Genomic DNA, 26324 nt, shown 5'->3' on the forward strand with positions numbered 1-26324 from the left:
AAATTAAAAAAGAACTGCTGGAGCAAAAAGCCGGCAACCGGCGCAGACTTTGCGAGCTATTTATAAATGTCTTCCTTTGACAGGTCCAAGCTCATACTACGAAAATTGGATTGCTGCTGTCCGCTTTAATATATGATCACAGTTTCAGCGAGTGCAAAACTGTTGGACCTTGAAAGCGCTTGTCAGTTGCCGCGGAACAAAAAGCGAGTTCGCGATGAATGCAAAATGTGCACGCGGAGTTCCTGCCCCTGGACTTTTGTATCGCCGCTTCCTATTATTTATTCTCTTAATTGTATTTACTCTTTTTTTTATTTCCCCGGCTCCCTCTCGTTCGTTCGTTCTGACCTCCAGTCATCCTTGGAGAGATTGTACAAGATGTTCATCTCGTCGTCGTCCTGCAGCAGGCGGTAGGCGGCGCTCACGTGGTGGCTCTCCAACACCGAGCGGTCGTTGTACAAGATAGCCGTGTCGGACCTGGGGGAGGACGCCAAGCAAATAGTCCATTATCATCTTTATGACCCGACTCACCCATTCTCCTTTTAATTAGAGAGATAGCTTTGATAATATTTGAAACTCATCTCAGGATTTTTGAATCGTTCGGGAATTTGAATGGTCCTCATGGAATTAGATCAGTCGAATGTTGATATCAATGAGGTTAAATGGCGTGAAGACTTAACGGACTGCAATGGCGGCCTAACTACTTTGCTGCCTGAATGGAAATCACGTCACGATTCGACACATCTTTGCGGCTCATTTCTATTGCGCAATGCCAAGCTGTACTATTGTTAAATGTGTAAATTTGTGATTTTATACGACTTTGTTCATTTCTTTGGCTCCTTAAACGAGGCGCTACTCGATAAGATATTACGTGACAATTATCACTTCAACGTGACTGGAACTTGCCTGACTTTGAGTTGATTTGACTCATTTCAACTTTTTAGTTATCATTAATAACCCTCAGGACAATTGCATAATTTATAAGACGTCACCATACCACATTGCAGTAATATAATATTCCTGTGTTTGACACTAATTTCAAGTCTTATTTTTTTTTATTAAGCAAGGTAGGGGGTTTCATTAATCACTCGGCGGGATGAACGATTCCATCGAAAAAGAAAAAAAAAAGCATTCATGTTAAAGTAGCAAGAACATTTCTTTGAATGCCCTTCCCTCACAGATTAAAATAATTCTTTATTTTACAAGGCGTGCAGCTCGATTTGGGTTCTGGTCCTTCCTCTTATGTTATTGCTGCACCAGCAGCCGGGCCCTTCTCGCCTTGGTAAATGAGGGCATCGATCTCGGCGTCAAGAGCCGGGCGCTTTTGATTTTATGATCCATTACCTTGTCTGAATGTGGAAGTTGTTTGTAGTCCCCGTGTGCTCGTAGTCGTGCACGGCCGCTGCGAAGATCATGGCAAAGATCTCCAGCTCAGTTAACCAATGCTTGGGGTGGCGGGCAAGTGAGGGTTGATACGATGGATGGAAAGGGCAGTCGTGAATGAAAAAAGAATGCGCAGAGGAGGGAATAATAGACAGCAATGAAGCGATGAGAAATGGGGGAGGCAGTGAATGGAAGGTTCCATTTTGAAGAGGCGGAGGAGGCGGGAATACATTACGGGTTGGGATGGATGGATGGAAACAAACGGGTGATGGAGAAGACAAGGGGGGAAGGTCACAAGAGAGTTTAGAGAAGACAAGTTAGATACTAAACGTGACATTTTTGCATTTAGTTGAATGACTAGCCCCTGGAGGAGAATGCCACACTTTTAACCTTTTTTTTTTTTTTTTTTTTTAAACAAAATCAGGTTTGTCATCTGGGTATGCAACACCATCTTTTACGATTATTATGACTTATTAATCCGAATAGCGTAACAAGAATAAGAGGGAGCCAAAAGGTGCCCCTTGTGTATTTGCACGTAGGCCTGCCTGCTTTATGAATGACCTGTTGATTGTTGATTTAATGGAGTCTGGAGGGCGTGCGGAATGACAAATGCTCTTGCATTGCGGCTCTCCCGGGAGCCCTGTGGTCACGGCGCTAATGCGGTTTTCCTGCGCCGGTCACAGCCCGCAGAAAAAGCAGCACGTCGCCGGCCGGCCTGCTGGCTGGCTGTCACGGCCATCTTATTAGGGTGATGAAAGAAAAGCGAGGGGTGCCTCAATGGACTCTAGTGCCGTTTTTTTGCGTGGAGGAAAAACATAATTGTGGTCTAGCATTTGCAAATTTGGATGGATTCTTTTTATGAGGCCTGTTCATTGCTTTTCTTTTCTTCTTTGGTTATTGGCTTTGCGCTGAGGCCTGATCAATAAAAGTCCGACATACTCACCACCATGCCGGTCTTGAGTAATAAATAATGAACAGTCTGCGTGACATCAGCAGCATGCATCAAGTTGTGGTAGGGGTTTTTATGCTTGCTGTATCCCACTTCCAAGGCCTCGACAAACGACACAACCGCAGAAATGGGGATCTGGTGAGCAGAGAAAATTAAGTTAGCTTATGCTGGGAGTAGCGATGAAATGGAATTTGGATGGATCGCTGAAACTGCTGTTGGAGTCGAACTTTCATCGCGGCGAATCCGAATGCATTTGATTCCATGACATGCTCCGCCCACATCTTGAAACATGTGGCAATATGAGGAAACGCTTTTGAAGGATGCCCAGAAATGGTCCAAATGGCAATTGTGTCGATTTGCATCTCATGACAAGACGGGCAGACGCAATGTTGTGTTGCTGGGTGACACTGATAAACGGATTTTCCGATTCATCTGACTGGTACACACGCATGGTGTTATAGACCATTGCCCCACAGCAACTCGTAAAATGGATTGTGCACCATTTGGAGTGTGATTACACATTTATGCAAGCTTCATTGCCTTCATCATTTACACTCGCGTACTGTCACTACATGGAGTGTCCTGAGCTATTAGAGTAAAAAAGATAGCGTCGTGTGTAAAATGACAACAAATCTTTCTTTGCTTGTTTGCTATTCCTTTTGTATACGTGAATCATTTCAGTAGTACAGTATTCTTGATTTCTTTTTTTAAAATACGGCGATAAGGGCAGCGCTGTACCTTAAAACGGCTGATGAGGTCGTATCTGGTGAGCAACTCGTAGAAAATGAATTTAAGCGCGTGCTCGCCACTGGCCTCGTTCAGAGCAAACACGTCAAATGACCACTTGTCAACATTCTGTGGGAGAAGAAGAAAAAATGTGTCACTCTGCTCCCCCCCCAAGGGTGTTAATTGATCTTTTCTCAAGCGTTGTTCAAATATTGAAATTGCTCAAATAAAATAACAGAGGTGCGGATCAAGCCTAGTGTGACAAAATATTAAGCGTATTTTCCGCCCGAATTCGAGTGATCCCATACTGTGTGCAAAATGTTATTCCTTATTTGCTTAGGTTTGTTTTTGCAGGGCATGCGTTAATACCTTCAGCACGGATATAACGGTAGGGGGGTAGCTGAGTCCCACCAAATTGGAGGTGCGTCGGTACATCCTGTTTGGAGGAGATAAAACACAATGACACTACATATGTGAAGTAGTATACAGAATATGTGCCCGTGAGTCTTGTTATATTATATTATTATGAACGTATAAATAATGTGTTGCTTCTAAAACGACAACCGCCGAAGCTAGCTGTTAGCATGTCAATGGTGTTTTGACTTGTGTGTTAGCATTCACACTAAGCAGAACTTCTCAAGGCAAATAGTAGTAGTTTGAAATACTTGACATTTGCTTCTCTTTTTTGGATGTTTAGTTTGACAGGAAACTTCAACTGGGAGTGGCATTAAATAGCTTGAAGGTCAAAAAAATGTAATAAAATATGAATTGGGACAAATGATGTCACAATATGACGTCAAAGCAATACTTTTATATTAGACATGGTTTGGGTGGGTGATTTTTTTTTCTTTTTTTTTCCCCCCAGCAAGCAGCTGAGTTGAGGAACACTGTCCTTCATTTTACCTCTCAACAAATATTCCCGCCTGGACGGCATGGACGATGCTTCGAAAACGAGGTTTCTCCTCATTGCGTCGCAGCATCAGGCCCATCTGGCGCGTGAAGGTGGAGGCCAGCCAGTCACGCACTTCCGACGGTACCGACTCGGACTGGATGTCGCTGAGCTCATCCTCCGTGTCCACCAAGCGCCTGAAATGAGAATTTCAAATTCGGCTAGCGGCGGTCTGACAAGGGGATGAAAGCCAAATCCTAGCGAGCTACATCCATCGAATTTCATCACATCTTACATAAGTTGGCTTCTTAAAATGCCCTGATGTGTGACAATATTCTCGCCAGTGTTTTTCTTGCCATGTACCGTCAAAGCCAGCACAATTCGGGTGCTCGTGCTATCGCCGCCACTAATCTGCTTGGACCCACATGACGGAGAGGTTTACATAATTCCATAATCCTGGACATATCTCGTACTCCGGCCAACAAAATTCTCTCAAAAACTCTCACACAACATCTCGTCCAAATCCGTGTATGAATAAAAAGCACCGACAGGTATATCAAAGCTCACCTGGTCTCCTCGATGTAGACCGATTCCAGCACAGACGCGGCATACTCGAGGTTCTTCTTGAGGTCGGCGAGGGAAGCTTCGCCTCTCTCCAGTTGTTTGACCAGACATCTTAATCTAAAACAGACATTCAACAAGCCAGTCAACAAACTGGATTAACTCCTCGGCCATGTTGACATGATCCATTCACTGGCTAATATCAGAGTCATCTGCTTTACTTTGGCTGCTTGTTTGTAAAATGGTTCAGGCTAAGTCAAAGTCAGTCAGTGTCATTTAGCGACTCCAGGGACACTCCGAGGGTCAAACACGGGGTAATTAAAAACATTAAATATAGCTGCCTTCCTTCCATCTGCGAATGTTCTATCCAGGAAGACGACTTTGACAGTCACGCTTGATGGGATCGGCCGTCGTTAACCTCGAGCGTGTACTTGCCTTTCCGCATCTGTCAACGGCAGTTGAAGTTCATCTCATTGCTCTTTTATTGAGCGCTGGAAGTTTCGGGCATTCTTTTTCTCGTGGTTGCCTCATTTTTTTGTTTTTCACGACTGAATATTTCTATCAAGGATTCTATCGATTGATAAAAATGCCAGCACACAAACAGAAGTGAATCAACTTTATTGGTGTTGTGCACAGTTGCCTCTTGCAGGATGCCACCTGCTGCTAGCTGGAGGGTCATGTGATCAGTCATCGTGAAAGCCCATGCTGGCTACGGGTGTTGTTGAATTATTAAGAGGGAAGGTTTCAGATGCTCTCATTGATTCGGTACCCTGACAGTGGCCGTCTTTTCCCTCCTAACCGAAGGCTTCGGCATGCACCACTCGAATGTCGCCGGATTCATGTAGTTGCACCAATTGGATAAAGATCTGAAATAGCAGTCGACCGCCAACGCCGAAAGCTAGGGGCAACATTTATCCAACGTCGGCAGCTGATTCTTATCCGTTTATTGTTTTACCCGGCCGGCTCAAGTGGGTGGGCAAATTAACCTTGAAAAGCAGATGGACCCCTGACGATTCCGGTTTATCGTGTCGCAAATCCATCATGCCGAGCTTCAGGCTGACGAAGGGGGATGGCTAGAGAAAACGGAGTGACTAATAAAAGATCTTTTGAAGTCAGTTCACATGTGTGATGTAAGGAAGTGCTCGGAATGAACAATTTCATTGTCAAGTTGTGATACTTTGTAGTGAATCATGTTTGCCAGCAAACGTCTAACTTCTAATAAGCTACATGTCTGTTCACAGCTGCTTCTTCCCGTGTTGTGCTATACGGCTATTTTAAGAGTTTGGAGCGTCACTACATGTGATTTGGGGAAGCTAATGATGGTTATTAAGAGCAGCTGTATGCCACAGAGCTTTCCCGCTCATATTGACGATAAGCAAAAATCATAAACACCGTATCACCGATTCGAAAAAGATTCAAATGTGTCATTTTGAGTGTATGTTTTAAAAAATATACCGTGTTTTCCGGACTATAAGGCGCACCGGACTATAAGGCGCACCTTCAATGAATGGCTCATTTTAAAACTTTGTCCTTATATAAGGTGCACCGGACTATAAGGCGCACAATTTAATGCATCATGTCAGATTTTTAATCCAAATCAAATCATTCTCCATTTTATTTTATTTTAACTTCAGACGCAACAAATGACTTTGTAATCACAAAATAATGATCCATAGTCTTTTTGATTCATAGTCTTCAGCGGGTCACTTATGATTGATTTCATGACACAATGCTTCAGGACAGTTTAAATTTAGGAATGTGGTCCATATATAAGGTGCACTGTCGGTTTATGAGAAAATGTTACGTTTTACGTGCGCCTTATAGTCCGGAAAATACGGCGCACGAAATACATTTCATTCATATTTATGCATTTTATCGCTTTTACTCTTTGAAATGTGTTCCCTCATGCAATCAAGAAAAAAAGAAAGAAGAAAATTGCCACTCGTTTCAAGTCATTTTAGGGAAAAACCATAACATCAGGATATATAGTGTATATATATGTGAGGCTAAAATATTACCTATGTTAGGGTATAACATTTTATCTGTATTACACAACATTAGTGCCAGGATGTCTAAGTAATTGACGCAATCACCAAAGGAAACAAAACGGCCTCATTCTACCTACTGTCAGGGGGCTTAATAGGCCTGGATAGAGAAATATAGCTACAATGGCCTAAAGTAACTGCTGGGCTCAGAGCCAAGGGAGAAAATGAGAGTGGCGGGAGATAAAGGGGAGTCACACAGCGAACCAAAAACAAAAAAGCAAGAATTAAAAAGCAGAAATGTCAACTAGTATTTAGTCTACTGTTGAGGTGCCCTTGAGCAAGGCACCGTCCCCAGCCCAATTTTCTTTTCCCTTTGTTTGTAGGCATGGGGCTATTATGTGCTTCAAAGTGTCTTTTGAGCAGGCAAAATTACAATACTGATGAGTTGAGTTCCTACGTTTCAATGAATCCCATACGTCTATCTTACACTGCTCCTAAATTGACAAATTGATCTAACTCATTAAAATCTAATTTTATTACAGAGGCTGGAACGGATTACAGGCATTTTCATCCATTTCAATAGGAAAAGATGATTTGAGACAACTGGTCTAACCCAACGTCTACATGACTATAAGGTATTTCATATTTGTGCAGTGTGTGTGTGTTTAATATTGCTCTGACAGCTGAGATCAGGCACACTGGCCTGGAAGCACTTGACCCTCTGTAGATGTGCTTTAATCACGCGTCACACGCCAGATGCTCACAAGCACACGTATGGCAGATGTCTCACGAGAACGCAGTGTACCTCACGGTGAAAGTGTTATTTCACTAATTACATTTTGTTGATACAGAGGTACCTGAATTTAGGAGTGAGCTGACACTTGAGTTTCTCCCGAAACAACACGTCGCTCGATCGCCTTGAGTTGATAGCAAAGATTTGCGTCGCGTAATGGTGGCGGAGAATTCTACAAGCAACGGAGAGGAACCGATTTTTCAAAGAGAAGGCGAGTTCTTCATGATTATTTACAAACTTTGTGAAATAAAAAGAACCCGTAATCCATCCACCACAAAACTTGGGAAAGTTTGCCAGCTTATTGCCGACATAATTCAATACTCCATAGTCAGGCTAACGATATTATTGTGGTTAAATCCCTCCCCTTGATCTAGCAATTGGTCACCGCTTGCATTTTCCAAGGACATTCCGGCCGCAACGGTGTCTAATCAATGGCCCGGGGTCAATGTAATCAGCCGTGGAGATTAGCGTGTGCGCTCGGGAGAACACGCAGAGGTGTTTTGCGATAAGATAAGCGGACTGTAAAAACATCACCGAGCTGAGGTTCCGATGCTGCATCACGATTGTGAATGCGGAGAACCAGCAGAGATGTCGACCTGCTGCGTGATCATCAGAAAAATAAAAGCAGGCCTAATGGAACCAAGGAACTCATTCCGTGTTGTGTTACGTAAATAAACATGATGGAGGACCAGCTGCTGTGCGGACTAAAATGCTTCCACCGCTCTAATTAAATGAAGTTTTTTTTTGTGGTGGCCGCTTCATTGAACAACAGTGGCGACTCCTTGAAAATCTCCGATACGCGTTGCTAAACAAAGCCTTTCCCGTGGGAGGCGGGCGCCGCGTGACAGATGTGATGAGAGCAGCGAACGACAGAAGAATCCTTAAAAAAGATCAGTGGGAGGCTGAACGCAGCCCACTCGTGTCAACGTCTCAAGCAAACGCACCTAAAAAAGTTAAAAGACCAAGGCTGAGATTCCAACTTAATTTAAAAAAAATGTAAAAAAAAGCCAAATGAATGCAAAGTGGTATGATGACCGTATTGAGTTTGACAAACATCTGCCGGGCAAAGCTTGAAAGTTGCAATAAAACTAACAAATGGATGAAAAGCAACTGCATTCATCTGACATATGAAGCTGCACAGCTCTGCAGCCAAGAAAGCACCATAAATTGTCATAACGACGCCACGGTGTTTGGGTTTAATATCCAGAGAGCTAAAAAAAAAAAAAAATCAAACGGCCATCAGGCCCTGAAATATGGCAAAGGTTTTTTTTGTTCAATGTTTTGTTTTGCCTCTTCGTCTGCATGCATTTGTGTCCAGATTCTCAACTATGTTTTTCCTTTAATCCCTGTGAGCAATTTGACAGTTCTGAGAAGAAGAAAAAAAAAAGTCATTTGTTCGACAAGGGATATTAAAAAAAAAAAAAAAACAGAATTTAATAGAGTACTGTTTCATGGTCTGGCAAAGTCACAATGGTGGGGCAGGGGTCAAAATGTCATGAGGGAAAACAATGCTGATGATGTCAACTCGGCGGTAAGCTGCAGCAATATTAGATGGTTTTCGCAGCGGATAAAGAAAAATAATTTCACATTTCATTTTCGCTGGCATCTTTACCTGATTAGCAAAGCCAGCAGAGAGGAAACTGGAGTCCATTCAAACGCAACAGACTGTCAAATTACGGGAAACGATAAATAGTCACATTGAGAGACTAGCTCGGTTCAGTTCAGTGGCCTGATACAAAACAAACCGACTGCATGAATTGACCTAGCAACATATTTTCTGTCCCTTCAACTGGGACAAGATCAACACGCACTTTTTTTTTTAGTTTTTCAACATGTTCTATACAGAACATCAGCTGTCAATAAAATAAAACAACCTGGAACGTAGACCGTATGTTTTGTTCTTTAACAGAACGGCACGTCAAATGGATGCTTATGAGGGGATCGTTTAAAAGCAGCACATCATCCATAATCTCACAAATCCCGCCTCTTGATGTGCGTCCAGCGACGCAAGCTGTCCTGTCCTGTCAAACATGCATTCGCCGATGATATTTGCCCACGCTTTAAAGTATAATCCCAAATACGAACAGAAAAGTTCCAAAAATTCAGTGCCAAACTACAAATACGCAGAGGGAGGGGGGGGGGTCAATGTACTGCCAAAAATATATGATCCAAGGTAAGTATATGAAGTGGAGCCTTAGAAATAAGAGGCCAAGAAAACAGGTGGAACGGAGGCGAGGCGGTTATCCAAAGTCAAGAAGGTGTCATGATTGTCGATTGTCGGAACGGCGGTGTTCCGTGACCTCGCCCGTCATTCGAAATCAGTTTTTCACACATTGAAACAAACAAATAAATAATATCTCAAAAAGCGAGCAAATCGGGTCACTCGTATTTCAAGGCACCTCAGTATATGCTTGGAAGAAGAAAAACAAAATCTCGTCTCAATTCATCGACAATAAAACATGCCATCCAAGTAATGATTTTGAGAAGAGCATTTAGTCCATTCAAAACATGGTAGCTGCGGGATGTTGATTTGCAAGCGCCACGCTGGTTGCCAACAACAGGTGTCGTCGCTGCCAAAATCTGATGCTGGAATAATGATTTCAACATTGATTCTTTTTTTTTTTTTTTCCCTCTTCTCACTCCCTGCCATCACAATCTGTCAGGCACGGCAAGCTCGAACTGCCACAAAGCTAAAAAAGATTTTTTAAAAAAAACCTAAATCAATGAGATGATAGGGAACAAACACGGTGGCATCGGAGAAAATCTTTTTTTTTTCTTATTCCTATAATTAGTTTTAACCAACTGAACTTTTCTGACCACGAAAACAATTTCAACAGAAATGGGCATTATTATGAACTCATTTGTTACGAATCCGTCCGATGGTTTGTTGTCGTTTTTTGTGGGGCTGGAACGGATTAACAGCACTTCCATGTATTTCAATGGGGAGAAAATACTTCGCAGAACAAAAGAAACCTTTCAAATTCCCTGGTTTGTGAAACAAAATGGCTGCAGAACCTGGAAGGCTATTAAAAGAAAACTCGTGAAGGATGGCAGCCGCTCATGTGTGGACCAGTGAGCTAAAACCGTCGCAATCAATGAGATTATCGGGTTGATGCTAATCCTGGAGATGTAATGAAAGATAGTAGATCGTTCGGTCGGATTATTACAACGGTAATCCAGGTAGCGGGCATCTGCCAGTGATAAAACAGCTGGTGCATCAGGTCTTGACATGTACGAATACAGTCGAGGCCGATCCTCCTGGGCTGAGCAACGGCGATGGCGGATATAGCCGTCCGTTCAAAACGGCACAGGGGGAAAATGGTTCAGGTGGCTAATTGTAAAAGCAACAAATGGGGAGGAGGCAGCTGACCTCACCAGTCGTCCGTCCCTCAACCTGTAATAAACGGTGAAGGCAAAAACGCAACTTGACTTTTTTGTTACGGCTACAGCTACTCCGTGAAAAGATCTTGCAGGAGCTGAGAAGAACAATGGGAATCATTTTTAATCATCGTCAACAATTCAGTTAATGCCGCTAATGAAAACGAGCGTTAGTTACAATGCCGATTGCTCCGAGCTTCATATATTCAGCAAAAGAAAGATCATTGCACTCCAGAAATTGCAAAACTGCTACTAAATTAAACTCTGCTAATGAGCCGGAGCCAAGTGGGCCCCATTTGTCATGTTCCTCTCCAAGATATTTCCATCCGACTGAGTGTAATTGCTTTGTCGGAAAGTAGAGGAACTCTCCTCAAATCACGAGCGAGATAGGCTAGCTTGTAACGCCGAGTCCCCGAGAGGGGACTCGAAAATGAACGATGCAAGTATGTCTCGAGTCCGCGTCATTAAGCTCTTTGGAGACCACTGCAGACCTCCAATTGAATCTTTTCGTCCGATTGGTGGGAGACTGAGCTAATCAACTGTGCTACATGGTCCTGTGTTTAGGGTCAAGGGTTAAGAGACTGGGATTAGGATTAAGAGGGGAGAGCTTTATGAATTTATCAGTTGTGGGATTTGTTTCTGATAAACTCACACAGAAACGAAGGAATAAAGGCAGCCGAGACTTCCGACAATTACTCCGGGTGTTGCATAAAAATGGCTTCTGGAGTGTTCTACTTGAGTGTATTCATTCAATTCTGAAGTCACAGAAGGCAATTTATTTGAATACACTATATGAGAAGCTGCGACTTCGACGAGGACCGAGTTCGCTGGAGATGAATGAGGTGAGCGGAATGGAAACGCACATGCAAGCAGATGGCTGACGGTTATCACGCACACACATTCTGCATACTAAGCAAGAACCCCCCCCTCGCCCCATGATATCTCAAACTGTGACAGATACTTCTTGTTATGGCACAGGAAAAAAAAAAAAAAAAAATCATTCCTGCTCCTAATTCCTCCGCCTTCGTCTACCTGCAGTTTGTGGACCAACAGCCAGCGGGAAGCCACAGTGGTAAAGCAGAAGCAGGGCTTGGTGGATATAAACAACCAGATTAAGGAGACAATCTCCACCATAAATCTGCAATATTATCTGCTGTGGGCGGCAGGAAGGCGAAGCTCAGGAGAGCTGGACTGACACCAGGAGCGCCCTGTGATGTTTTATTATCGCCGGCCGTAGCCTAAACCCGGAGATGAACACTTGAAAGCCTCGGAATCAATCACGGGAACGGCGGCGTGCACTTGGCTCAATAACACTTTCCGAGTCTTGCTAAAGAGTTGAAAATCATCAGCATGGAAGTAATCAGCATGGGGGGGGGATGCAAATACTTGTGCATACTTAGACATGCACTTGAATGTGTGATTATGGTGCACTAAATAGTGACGCCGCCAACTGGAATCATTCATTCTAATGGCGAAGTATCGATATGTCTATTTCAATATAATCGCATCATTGGCTCTCAACGTACTATGTTAAATACGCCACATCGAAATATTGATATTGTCGCAGTACAGTCCAAGTTGGGGTGGGGGGAAAAAATATTGATATTTCAACATATCACACTGTGTCAATATTGTTGCGGTCCAATATCTATGTCAGAAGTAAATTCGAATCAAAAGAGTTCATCACTGATGGCAATACCAAAAATAAAATGAAGGGGGAAGAAGGATAAATGGAGACTAAGCAGGGGAAAAAATAACCTCTATAATTAGTAGGAGCTCTGAGATTGGTGTGAACAGGGCAATTACCCCAGTAATCATCAGGTGGTAGGAGAGAGGAGGAGATGTGGCAACAGGAGGAAGAAATAAATGGAGAAAGACAAAGGCGACGAAAGAAACAACAGCCAGGAGTCCTAATCAGTGCTGTGAGCTATGGGAAAACACATTTTCACCACAATGGAGCATTCAGGAGTCCAAAGGGGGGAAAAAAAACAAAAATGTTAGTGGTGTAAGACTGTACGCACGGGGTAAAATAGGAAATAATGTGGAACCAGCGCAAGACCCTAACACATGCATTATTTATTAGGACGATTGCAGAAAGGACAACGTCAGTCATGGCTGAAATTGAGGTCTTGAGCTTCCTGAGTTGATCTTCAATCTTTCGAAGAAATGACACATTGGCTTCTTTAATATTTACTGATTTCTAATGGGATACCGTTTGACGGCATTGCCAACTTTTCCTACTCACGCCATCCAAAAAGGTCATCTTTCATACATTGAGTTTTGCACGCTGAACTTTGCCGAGTTTGTGACGACTTCTTCCCAGTTGAAATATAAAATATCGATGTTGGAACGGATTAATGGCGTTGACATTGATTTCAATGGGAGAAAATGATTTGAAATACTGGATGAGCTTTTGAGTTACGAGCGTGATCACGGAACAAATTAAATTCGCATGTCAAGCCAGACTGATTATTTTTTGATAAAAAAAAAAAACACATCATATAAATTCCCTCATTATTGAACGACATCATCGTCTTTAACGCCAAAGTAATTCATGCCAAGCAATTATTTGCTTTACGACAATCGCAGCGTTTGGCCGGAGCTGCCAGCTAATCGGAACGCGAGAACGAAATCAGGACAGCGTGGCATGGGTAACGAACGCTCTCCAGTAAATAGCCCCGGTAGCTGCGGTGACTGACCGAGGAATGGCGAGGAGACACAAGAGGCATTGGCTAATAGCGTCTAATGGCTTGCTCTTGAAGGCAGCCAATGCCTGCAAGATTTTCTCCTCGATTACTGACATTAGCCAGAGTTCAATTCTCCGCTTTCCTGCTCCCCCATCACACTCGTCTTTGTCAACGTCTTCATTTATTCATTGTGCCCTCTTGTTGCTATTTTTATGTATGCTAATCGTATGGCGAAGACTGAAATGCTCCTTGGTGGGATTTAAAAAAAAAAAAAAAAGTTGGCAAAAAAGAAGACGGATGGATTACTGTACTTCACTCATTATCCGTTAAATTGAAGTATTTTTTTTTTTACAATCGTGGAAGACAATAATAGCTTTGCAATTTGACTTTGTCTGAAGGTTATTTGACTTCATTTGTTCCGACGCCATTTGACACGGACGCAACCGCGTCGACTCAAATGTCAAAGACGAATCGCGCGCACTGAAACGCACTCCTCCGATTCTCAATATAACGCTGCCCGCTCAAACTCATAATTACAAAGATTGAGTGAAGTCGACTGAAAATGCCAGAGAGCAGAGTCACGACCGCCTCTGAAAAAAGAAAAAAAAAGTCGTCACCATGTGAACAAACAGCAGCAGTGCAATGGAGGCCGCGCTAACGTGGCTGTCAAAACAATCCCATTGAGCCAAAAAGGCACAATAAGATATAAATACTGTATTACTGATATTTGAATGATTGCAAATGAACAAAATCGGACAAAAATTGACACTCTTTGGGAATTTCGTTCTTTTTTCACTCGCACAACTACAACAAATTAAAAATGACTCACTCTCAAAGCTACGTGTTAGCGTAGCAACCAGACGCATGGCCATGTGATCTCGAGGCCGCAACGCTTTGAATAAATATTTTTTATATTTTATATTTTTATATTTATTTTTTAAATATTTTTGATCTGGCGTTGGCATGACCACCAGTACCATTTAAAATAGCAACCGCTAACCAGTTTGTGTTCCACCAACGGCCAACCCACATAAGAGACCCGCACAAATCATCTCTTTCGTTTCGTCACGGCAAGAACAGCTCTCTCTCCATCTCCATGAGAGGCTGTCCTGGTGTGTCAGTAATGACAATGTTCCTCTCTGACAATTAGCCCGGCCGTAATTACACGGACACATGTGGCGCTGTCAGTCACGGCGCTCCTCCACACAGGAACTCTCCCACCCGCCACCAAGCGAGAGAGCGAGACCACAGACTGTGCCGACCAGTAGCAAGTCGCTCAATTACGCTCGACTGCGTGAACAATCCCACGGCTCGCGTGGGAAACGACAACCGAGCGGCGCCCGGCGAAGCTTTATTTGTTTGCTGCTAGCTTTGCGATGTTCCGTTTACTAGCTTAATGCACTTTGCGCCAACGCACGCCGCAGATGGCAGCCAGCAGCGAATTCAATTTGCGACGAAAGAGCATACGTGGCTTGGGATGCGAGTTTCATCTCTTCCGTGACCATGCTTGGAAATCAAAACATTCATGTTTCAAATCACTGTTTGCCACTAAAATGAATGCAAGTGTCATTAATGTGTTCCAAAAAACATTTTACTGATCAGATCCGTGGAAATTTATTATGAAGTTCATTCAAGTGGGGAAAGAGTATATTTTTTTAAATCCATCGTCTGCTGCTACTTCAACACAAGAGTTTAGAAAGAATTAAAACGTCCTAATTAAAATCCGCCCGCTTGGCTCTAGGCAATTTGTTCTGAGCAAATAATCACTTGAACGATGTGAAAGGAAAAATGGCCGCCGACAGCATGCTTGAGATCAATAAAGACGCGGCCTTTATAAATGATACTTAAATATCCATTACCTACTCGTTCCGTGGCATTAATGAATGCGCTTGTAACACGATGCATTGAAGTCAAGTTAATAGAGGGCCCGATTTCCCTCGGGCATCTCCAACAGGGGCCAAATAAATGAAAGTTTCATCCGGGCGTCGACAACGTGGCACCAGAGTTATTTGTCAAGCGTGGGTGAGGTTGTTTGCGCCTTCACAGATAAATACACTCTCTTAATGCCTGCCCGACAAGCAGCCATCCATCACCGGGACAATTGAAAGAAGACAAGCGGATAAGATAGAGTGCTTCAGAATTTGAGCAGATGAATTGGACTCAAAGAATTGACGCCTAACCTGCGGAGAGAGCATCCATTTAGAGGAATGTCATTGATGGAGGGGGAAAAATCATCCGGGATGTGATGACGGCATTCCAAAATTCCAAGTCTTACCTCTGCGACGTCTTCTTGTACTTGCGCCTGTCAGAGATAAACACCAAGTTACATTCGGATTGACTGAAAAGTAAAAGAAAAATAGCTACAAGATAGTAACTAAGAATTACAGACTTCAAAAGGAGGTGAACGTTAAGACTACAGAAGCAATTCGGGAATGAGATTAATTTATTTATATCACAGAAATAGCATGAGCTGTCAAGTAGACAGTAAAATCAACAAGAGTGCAATTACTTAGGCAGATCATTTAGGGGGACGGCATGAATAAAACATGAGCATCCGCGTACACAAACGCACACACACATCCACTCCATCCCGCCTACTTTAATACAACAAACACCCACGCCTCCGCCGGCGTACCTCTAAAAGCCGAATCCGTACGCACGGGCGCTTGTCATCGGCGAGTCGAAGGGGGTCCCACTTCACAACACGTAGGCTTGGATCGGAAATGCCGCTCGGACACAATTGCGGGCACTTAGTTTGATTTGCTCCATCCTTGAGTTGAGAAACTCCATCGATAGAAAATTATCTACCATCTGGCCTACGTCCAGCGAGTAAAGGACCTGTGACGTCTATGGCGCCACCTTGAGCCAAAGTCACCTATCTCTAAAGGGAGCCTTCGAAGATGAACTCTTGATAAAGCGATGAAATAATTCATTGATTTCCTTTAATCGGGGAAGGCGACAGGGAGGTCAGCCCGGGGCGGACATGTGATTTATTTATGAAAATCCTTTGGAAACAATGCCAAAGCAGAAAAGGGAGAATTTGTCAAGAAGGGAGGGGGGAGGTGGTGGTGGGGGGGGGGGGGGGGGTCGGGGGTTAGTTAAGCCCAACATGCTGCATAATTGACTACAAAGCAAGGACAAGGAGTGTCGGAAGGCAACACGCTGACCTTCTATATACGCGTGATTGGTGAAAGCCGATGTTGGCAAAGGCCCCGCAATCGAGTGCGGCATCGTTAAACGAGACTGAGCCTTTAAACTTGAGTGGGGTTGAGAAATTTAGTGAGGACGTAGTTTTAAACATAGGGAAATTGCATAATAGGTCTCAAAATCAATGATCTTCTTCTAAATGAAACTCATTCACTGCCATTGACGGCTACAGACGTTAGTTAAAAGCAGCTGTGATCAAATTGAGCAAGTGAGGCTGTGGCCGGTTCTGGTCTCAACTCGTCTGGACTCGAACGATGCAACACGGCTGGCCATTGACGCCTTGTCAACATCTGTGGCAAGCTCCCTTGCTTCAAACGGTGACTAATGTGACGTCTGAGGAACGGCGTGGACGGCCTGACACGTCAAATGTCAAATATCGGGACGGGACAGAGCCTTGTGACGGCAAATTTAGGACGGTGACAAAATGGAAGTGGGCCGAGGAAACTCAATGTGGCAGGGGATGATGGTCGCTCGAGGGCAGCAGAAGAGAGAGGGAAAGGGAATAAAGGACAATAAGGAACCTTTCTGATAACTCTTAACATCCCCCGTTGCTGTCTGGGTCGCAATGACAAGAACTCGGAGTGCATGAAAGCTAATTGCCACTCCATCTTGAGCGTAGAGAACAACGCTGAGTTCTGGGTGCCAGGAAAGGTCAGGGAAGGTGTTGATTGCTTGCCAAACAGGCAGCGGTTTGAAAATAGCTCGTAAAAATCTCCTTATGTGAAATCCAAAAGAGAAACGTCCATTTGTAATGTCGGGAAACCAAGAGAGGGCTTTCCATTTGTTACGGGGATTAAGAGGTTATCGGGGAACGTGGACGCCTCAACCTCCTTTATCGGCTCGTTGAGGTCATTCTTCGGTTCGCAAATTGTACTTTTACAAATCAACCTCGCTTTTCCTGATCATAAATCACCCACATTACAATAGTCATCCCAATTGTTATGATTTGTGAGCTCCGTCTGGTATTATTCTCACGCACACACGCACACACACTTGTAGACAAAAGCAAAAGTGGTTCTACTCACAGTCCTCGGAGCCTGAGCCAAATCTTCTCAATTTGTTCCGGCTGGAGGTACTGAAGGGCCGTGCTTTCAAACTCCTCGATCTCTTTGGTGGGAGACTCCATGTCACACACTCGCAACTCAAGAGTGACGACACTCGTGCCAACGGGGAGATCAGCGGCGGCGAAGAAGGAAAACTTTAATCCCTCACGTACGAGAGAGAGCGAGATGGCAACGTGTGACCGGAGGTCGCCTCTTCATTCACACCGCCGCCCAAGACTGCGATGCGCCGGCCGGCATGTTTCCATCTCCACCCCCCCTTGTTAATCTCTTCTGTCCCTTGTTTGATTCCACGAGAGAGTCTTAAAAGCTGAGGTAGTTGGGCGATTTGCCAACTCTTCAGGAGGCTCCTGCGGGGGTACGGGGGTCCTGGAGCCGTGCCATGCTCGCTTAGCAATGACGGGATGGAGACGGCAGGGCAGCGCAATCCGGGATTAACGCGCACTACCGCCGGCCGAGCTCTTCACACACACCGGGGAGGGAGAGGAGGAACAGTGGCAGTGGAAGTGGGAGGAGTCACGGCTCATAATGACAAACCCGTGTTCTGTTTCTGGCAATGGAGGGGGGGGGGGAGCGGATGATGGTCTTGAATGAGCAGGATTACAAAATGTTCACAGGATAACGACAACTAAAAAATGACAGAAAGATATCAAAGGGATATTTTGAAGATTTGAATGAAGATCTGAAAGCTTTTGTATTAGTTTTTGGGAGGAAAATGCTCAATAGGTTTCTTTGTATTTTTTTGTGTGTAGACAATCCCACAGATTAACGTGACTGAAACTACAATAATCTACAGTTCAGTTGCCAGCCATGACGTGATCTGATTGAAATGTCAGGCAACACAGCCTGTTGTCATCTGAACATGCAGATTATACATCTACTGGGTTGAATATTCAAGGCCGAACGAGATTACGCTGATCCAACGGGAGCATCTCTGCATCCCGCAGGGGCAGCCCGCAAACACAAGCGGCATTGTGGCGAGTAATCATGTCAATCCCGCCTGCTCTTGCTGGTGACCGAGTATAAAAACAACAAAGACGATGAATCGACAACAATCGTTTCGTCTTGAATGGATCTTTTTCTTATTTGGGACCGGTGACAGTATAGCTTCTTCTTTTCTCTGACGACAAATAAGATGACAAGACCATCGAGCTTCAAATTCTTTGCTGTGAATCTCGCAAGAATGACTCAGCCCGGGTTTACTCGGCGCCCCCCTCCCCGCCCGCCACACTCTGCGGTCTTTCAATTACTTGATGCCGGGATAAAGCCTGGTCTCCACCTCAAGCACGCATCTCCCTTTCATCTTCCGTGATGGCTCTGGTGCAAGAGGTTCACCCCGGGCATCGAGAAACCCGCTGATGCTCTCTTCAAAGGCGCGCCGGCGTCTTATTTTTCGGCTCGCCGAAATGCACTCTTCATTGCGGCTTTTTTCGCAGAACTGTGACGCCCTCTCCGGGGACCCGCGGCGGCCGGCGGGTGACTACGGGTCGGCGAGAGGGGAAGAGCGTCGACAGCCACCGCTTGGCAATTTCACCTTTTTGCACACCCGAGAAGTGTAAATTTGACAACGGCTATGTCAAAAAAAAGCTTGGAAGGTCCCGAAAGGTCAGCACTCTGACTTGAGTGTTAGCTGCGAATGAAGAAGCATTTTGCAGCATGTCAGATGATTGCCACATACTGCTATTTTGCTTCCAAAAAAAAAAAAAAAAAAAAAAGCTGCCTTGTATTCAAGAAAGCTGTTGGTTTATCTTTAGTGAATGGCGCACCACATTAGTTGTGCAAAATGCAGCAAGATTCGATATCGCACAAGAGCAGACAGAGTGGAACAAAGGCAATCAGCTGAGCCCAGACCTCTGCCAAGGTCGGAGAATAATGATAGCAAATATCCTTGCTGATGGAAAAAGAGAAAATTATGATTGTTTTTTGGGGTTGGTTTTTTTGCCACTGCAGTTCATACGGAAAATTAAAAGCCGTGCCTTACAAGGATCCACAATCATCCCGAAGACGGTGGTAGTTAAAAAATGAAAAGTGTGTACTGGCAGAAAGTGAAACACAAAATTCACACGAATCATTTTTTTTCTTTTGCTTCATGAAAAGGCCTCAACAATTCAGCTGCGCTAGAATGACTCTGACCCGGGTGTAGAATGACACTGCTGGTCATTGTGATAATTCCACTCGGCTAAGCTATTGACGTCACATCACCCGAGCTCCTTAAAGCTCACGTATCGCAATCACGACGTCAACGTCACCGGCCATTCGGAGGCACATAAAAAATTCAGATCTCATTAAAATTCCCAAGCAAGTCGATAAGGCTATCTAGGCATTGAAATAGAAATTGCGGGTGCCAGTAATAGTCGCACTTTGGTATCATTATCCGTCATAAAACCTAACTTGCAATCTCGGCATTGGATGAGTCCAAGGTTGCGGCATCCGGCTACTGACGGGACGTCAAATTCCAACAGACTGAACGTGGACAGTTGGACACCGACTAAAGAAGATAACAATTGTTAAAATGTATGTTTCAATGAAGAAAAATAGCGCCATATTGTTCATCGACGTGTCTCAGCACATCCCAGCTCATCAGTGCAGCGCTAATAGTGGTCATTCTTTGCAGAGGATAAAGAATATATGCCAAAATACCGCTGCATTGTTACGGTACATCGAAAAGATTCATAGCACAGCATCGTAGATGTTATTTAATGTTAGCATTAAGCTAGCAGACGCTATTTCATGTTAGCATTAAGCTAGCACACGATAAGCTATTTGTTTTTTGATATTTGTTATTTTGTATTTGCACTCTTATGACATTTCACTCCGGGTTTTTTTTCCCCAAATGAATTGAAAGGTTTTAAAAGCACTCTTGTTTGTCGCAAAATCGTCCAATAGCAGTTTTGACGTTATAAATAGCTGCCGCTCTGGTGTTGATGAGAGCAACCTGTAAATGGCATCACTCAGTAGGTGTCTTTATTGCCTCGATGATATCGAGCCAGACACAAGGCATCATCCCAACCCCGGCTCATCTCTCTCTTGTAAACACTCTTCCGGGCGGCCATTTTCTGTTTCCCCAGAGTTCACTTCAGGGTCAAGGTTTTGGCAAGCGGCGGGCTGGCGGTAACTCGAACATGTAAAAGTGCCAAAGATCCCTACAGATTTACACCTTCACCCAAAGTGCCTCCCTCGCTGGATGCCAGAGTGGCCGAGCAAAAACTGACTTGAGTTAAAAGACGATTGTACAACACAAACGCATTGGTGAAGTGATGGTCGGGTTCTCCTCGGAACATCCCGTTCCGTCCTTATTGATTATTTTTGTACAGGACATCAACATGTTCTGGAAAGGCCAGAATTGATGGGCTAGTATCAACAGGTCAACTGTTACTATAATCAAAAAAAGGCTCTACCGAAGTATATTTTGAATCCGTTCCCAAAATGTAATTAGCAGGGCTTCGAGGTCCAACATACACGGGGACAAACATATTGATTCCAGCAAAGGTTAAAAGCCTTTCTCGAGCAACATTGATGAAATATATGTAGAATAAGCAAAACAATAGCAAGCATTTGGATTTCGGGGACCTGGGCACAAACTGTTGATGCAGCGTAAATGTATTAAAAGCCAAAACCAAAACGACGGGGCCTCAGGCAGGCAAATTTAACGTCCGACCGCGAGGTGACGCCGCAGTCGGTCGATGCGCAAGCACTCTCGCTCACGCACACTCACAAACCAGTGGAGGCTCATTAGCCGCTCGGCGGGGCTTGTGATGAAAGCAGCGGTAGCCAAAGGAGGAGTCGGCAGGCCAAACCGGGGGCTACAACAGAGGCGTGCGTTTTAATCGACTGCGTTGCTCGCCGTCCAATTAACAGGCAGGAAAATCACAGCGCTGACCGCAAAAGCCATGCGGGCCTCTGAAGTCAAACGTTGGGTCGTGTGAACTAGAAGTCTGGGACGCCAATCTCCTTCCTTGGTAAAATTAGCAAAACTTCAATATTTTGTTGAATTGCCCAACTTGAAATTCTATCCAAGTTCGTTTTTTCTCTTTTTTTTTTTTTATATATAGGAGCAAGTGTCAGAAACTAACTTTTTCTCCTCTTCAGCGAAATGAACGTTTGTATCACAGAGGCACGATTATCGGCAATCAAAATTAAAAACATTTTTAGATAGCAGAAAAAAAACAGAGACCCAAAATAGGATCATCTCGCCTGCATCCCTCGAGGTCAGCGTCCATACGTAGCAATTAGTGTGCGGTGACGATTAAAGGATGAATTATGACAATTATCAACTCTCGGGGTTAAATCAATCATCATGTGAAATTGATATCCAGTGTATGCGTGGTCAGCGCGACAAAGATCCTACCTGATGGCCGTCTTCTCTGTGACATCCCCCTCGTCCGTCAGGGGGAGCTCATCTGCCAGAATCTCCTCAGGTGTCCTGAGGTCATTCTGGGGGGTCTTCTGCTCTCTGCCTTTGATGCCCATCCCTGCTGTGATGGCGTTCCATAAAGCACTTTGGGACTTGGAGCCTGCAAGTATAATAAGAGATGCATTATATATGTATGTAGCTGTACACGGGGAGCTTGGGTTTGTTGACGGAAGCTCAAGATGCTTGAGGGGAGCGGAGTAGCGTTCTGATGCTGCCATCATGTGGGGGTGTGATGTAACAGCCAAAAAGTTGCAGCAGGAAACATTAGCTCCATCATAAAAACTCTTTTACACTTCATAAACGTACGTGCAAAACTGGCCTGCGGTCGACTTGAGCTTTCTCCATCTTCGTTTGCCACTGGAAAGAAGAAAAACAAAAAGTGATAAAGGGAACCCAGTTGAGAGCACTAAAAAAAAAAAAAAAAAAAACGTCAGGAAATTGACAAAGCTGCGCAATATCGCCGAAAACGGTGATACATTTAGTTTTGTTTAAAGGACCTTACGGTGATTGGTTATTGAGGAAAACTAATGAGCTGAAGTTATTTTTCCCAAAAAAAAAAGCCACTCGGCAGCATCACAGAACAGAAGCTTGTTACCATGGCGATGTGGCTCACTGGAAAATGAGCCAGCTTTGTACAGAGACACCACACACCTTGAACTCCCAGGTTTATCGCAACATATCTCCTGGCGATTTGTGTATTTCGGAAGCAGAGTATTGATCTAAGGGGCAGCGAGGTGTGTTTTCTTTTGTCATGATTCTAGGAAGGAAAACAGCCTGAGAGAAGCGAAAAATAGGTATTGTTTTGATGTTAAATGGGAGTGAGGGGGGGCAATATTTGGAGAGTGCAGGGGGTTAACAACGAGCTGGTAGATATTATAATTATATATATATATATATTTTTTTTTAATTGTTTTTATTTGAACATTTTGAAAATAGACCTTGTAAAGTCATTCAGAGATTTGACAATTGCTGAAAACACAGAATGATGTTGTCGAGAATTGATTCAGCGTTTTATCACGTTTCAATTTTGCATTCATGAAGCCCGGCACGAGTCACTCATCACCAGCTAGCTAGCTATGCCTACACCCCCAAAATTGTATCCCCCAATGTGTCACCTGAACGCACTTGTTACATTCGTTTGAACAAGATAAAAATGACTCAATAAATGGTCTTAAAAAAAACAGCAACAAAAGAAATAGTTTCTCTTTAAACTGACTGTGAAGTTCAAATATGTTTACACGGCAGTGTATCAATACCGACATTGCGGCACTAATAAGCACACCCCAGTCGGGAGTCCAAACATCAGCTCCGGGTCTCCACGTTAATAGAGCGCGGGACGTGAGGGGCGATGAGGGAGCGGTGCTTCACGGTCACGCTCCAGAGGAGGTGATTGTCGAAGCGCGCCCCCCGAGAACCCAGGCCCGGCCGAGCCATTGATTGTGATTCTTCAGCGTTGCCTTGGCAACTGCCCATGCTTGCCGAGAGCGCCGGCATTGTAATATAGGCCGCGTGTGACAAGAGTGGATTTGGAGCTCTACTAGCATGTCGACAGAAAGACCAATTCGATGAGATCATAAACACTCTGGGTAGTCACTCCTGAGTGGAATTGATTTTGTTTTGTCCAATCAGATTTCAGCTTCTTTGTGTTTTGTCATTTTCCCAAAGTCTTCAGAATATTGTGACCAGTGGCCTAGTGACATTGGCATTTTTCCATCCTGATTGGTTCAGATGTGCTTAGCATTCTGATTGGTTGATCTTAAGATGCACACCAAATACCCATGATTATTTCTTGACATCAAGGATGATCCCAAATGCACAAAGTGTGGGAGTAAAGTTTCCCCAACTCAGAATCCTTCGCAGCTCCAGTTGTCCTGCCGCAACTCTTGCCTCACTGAACGGACAGGAAAAGTCGTAATTTGACAAACGTGTGCCAAAACAGCGTTCTTTTGAACTGATGCCGGATTTGTTTTCATTTATTTTTTGCCTCCCGCCCCCCCTTTAAGCACATAAGTTCATCCACACTCGGGTTGTCAGGACAATAGCCTGAATCCCAGGTGACGTCAGCTCGCTTGTTTCCATGGAGGGCTCGCAGCGCAGCGGCAAGCATCAACTTCAGCCCAGTGCACTAATGCGCCGAGTTGAGCGGACGGTCTCGAATGTGACACGCACACTAAGTCTTACCTATGGTGATGTTGAAGCCGTCAATGCTGAAAGTGGCGCTCCGACCCTTTCGGAAGCGATGCTTCTTGGAGTTTGCCTCCATAACCTCAAGAAGCTCAGCGCCTTTGGTCTGCGCTTTTATTTCTCAGTTCATTAACTGTCAACATATAAAAAAATAATAAAAAAACAGTCGGCGGACTCCACTGCTGGCGGAGAACTCTCACACTGGTCACCGTTTCAGGGACAGACCTCCTTCCTCTCCATCGCCACCACCCCCCCGACTTTATTTTCTCCCTCTCGCTTGACGTTTCCTCACAGCTCCACAAGCTCATTTCAACTTGTGGCTCTTGACTATCTCTTTCTCTCTCGCGCTCTCTCTCTCTCTCGCTCCGTCCCCTAAGCGGTATGGTAGGTGTATAGTGGGCGGTCGGGAGGGGAGGACATCTCTGGAGATCTTTAAAAGCACATGACTCCTCCTACTAGGAAGAATTTTCAACGTGATAAAATCCTGCCTAAATCTATTCCGGTTTTGCTTGCTAAACAAAAATGCCCCCTCCCCTGAAAAAAAAAAAAGATTCTATCAAGACATGTGTAGCGTCACGGCAAAGTGAACAGGAGTGACAGATGTGTCGAGTCCCGGCGAGTCCCTGAATCAATGCCACTGCTTTTTCATTTTCTCTTATTATTTTCTCTCAGAAGGGATGCGCCACGTGATATATCGTTAATGTCATTCCACTTTCTAGGGATCCATGTTTCGTAATCTAGCCTGAACCACATTTTTGTCTTCCACCTAGGACTTGGATTATATGGTGGTCCCTCGAATAGACACTGGTGCGTCATCCACTTGAGATAAACACCTCCCTAAAAATAGACAATTATCAAGAAACATAGTAGGTAATCATCTCGGTTCGTAGTAGCTAGTGTTCACAAGGGTGACCTACCAAACAGAGTACTAGGCCACAAGAATTTCCGAAACATTGTTACGGGTGGTTCTCAGGAAGTATGGTCCAAGAATGTGACGGGAGCACCCATAAAAGAACTTTTACAAAACCCGATTAAATTCTTTCAATCAAAGCTTCAGGCAGTGTGCAGAGATTGTCGATCACATGCGGCAGTTTTGTTCGGATACATTTCCTTTCTATTTACATTCAATACATTTGGCGTTACGCAATACATTTTACAAGTTGCCGAGGACATTGCATAACGCACTCAACCAAGCCATTGTGTGCCCAACCCCCCAGTCACTCTTCAGTCAACTGCAATATGTGTTTTCACTCTCAACTGTGAAAATGCAGACACTGGTAACGACGAACTGAAATGAAAAAAATCTTCAAATCGCTCAATTGGAAGGAGACAGGATCAACATGGGAAGGTTGGGTATTACCGTAATTTTCGGACTATAAGTCGCACCGGAGTATAAGTCGCACCAGCCGTAAAATGCCCAAAAAAGTGAAAAAAAACATGTGTATAAATCGCTCCTGAGTATAAGTCGCCACCCCACCCAAACTGAAAAAAAACGCGACTTATAGTCCGAAAATTACGGTACGCATGATTTAAATGAATTGCGTGTTTTGACAATTAAAAGGCCGCAGATTCGCTTTCCTATAAAGACAATAAACATTGTTTTTTTTCCCCTTCAAAATGGAGTCTTTAATTGCTTCTATATTGCTTTGAGAGTGTTTGTCCACCCATCAAGCGTGAAATTACACAACCAACTATTAAATCCACTACAGTGTGTAATCCTGCGGCTTGGTGAGGAAATACTTTCTCCACACGAGCGATGCTTTTGTTGACTATTTTTGCCACTCGCTATTTTCTTTGCGCTGCGGGCTCGTCCTCCCACAAGTTCGAAGCGCCTCGTCTGTCGGAAAATTTGTAAAGCGTCATAATGTAAATATGTCAAGAACAATCAAAGCGTAAAAACAAGCTCATTAGAGGTTTCCCCCGCAGAACTGTGGAATGACGCGGGCCTTTTCACTCCCCACACCGCTGTCACCCCAGTGACAAAGTCTTGTAATTAAGACACCCAGAGACCGGGCACCTTTGTTTTCTCCTGCTAAATGCTCATTAGAGGCACCTTTCAAAAGGTAATATGGGGAACCTGAGGGAACTGGCTGACAAGGCGCCGCGTGTG

General features: G+C 44.2%; 1 protein-coding gene across 3 annotated transcripts in view; it reads right to left on the bottom strand.

Moving 5' to 3' along the window:
- The window catches only part of pde1cb (phosphodiesterase 1C, calmodulin-dependent b), a 34049-nt gene that overhangs the window by 4877 nt on the left and 2848 nt on the right, over positions 1 to 26324 (bottom strand). For 2 of the 3 annotated variants that reach the window (XM_061296107.1, XM_061296108.1), the window contains exons 2-10: positions 22337 to 22387; positions 21965 to 22130; positions 4512 to 4625; positions 3959 to 4141; positions 3425 to 3491; positions 3068 to 3184; positions 2324 to 2464; positions 1342 to 1442; positions 346 to 474 (exon numbers count right to left, since the gene is read on the bottom strand). In XM_061296107.1, coding sequence (XP_061152091.1) covers positions 346 to 474; positions 1342 to 1442; positions 2324 to 2464; positions 3068 to 3184; positions 3425 to 3491; positions 3959 to 4141; positions 4512 to 4625; positions 21965 to 22130; positions 22337 to 22387 — 1069 coding nt within the window. Of the gene's footprint in view, positions 1 to 345; positions 475 to 1341; positions 1443 to 2323; positions 2465 to 3067; positions 3185 to 3424; positions 3492 to 3958; positions 4142 to 4511; positions 4626 to 15623; positions 15651 to 17580; positions 19240 to 21964; positions 22131 to 22336; positions 22388 to 26324 lie in introns of those variants that run through there. The other variant, XM_061296109.1, reaches the window with a different exon arrangement.

The sequence above is a fragment of the Syngnathus typhle genome, linkage group LG13, assembly GCF_033458585.1.
Source record: "Syngnathus typhle isolate RoL2023-S1 ecotype Sweden linkage group LG13, RoL_Styp_1.0, whole genome shotgun sequence".
NCBI lineage: Eukaryota > Metazoa > Chordata > Actinopteri > Syngnathiformes > Syngnathidae > Syngnathus > Syngnathus typhle.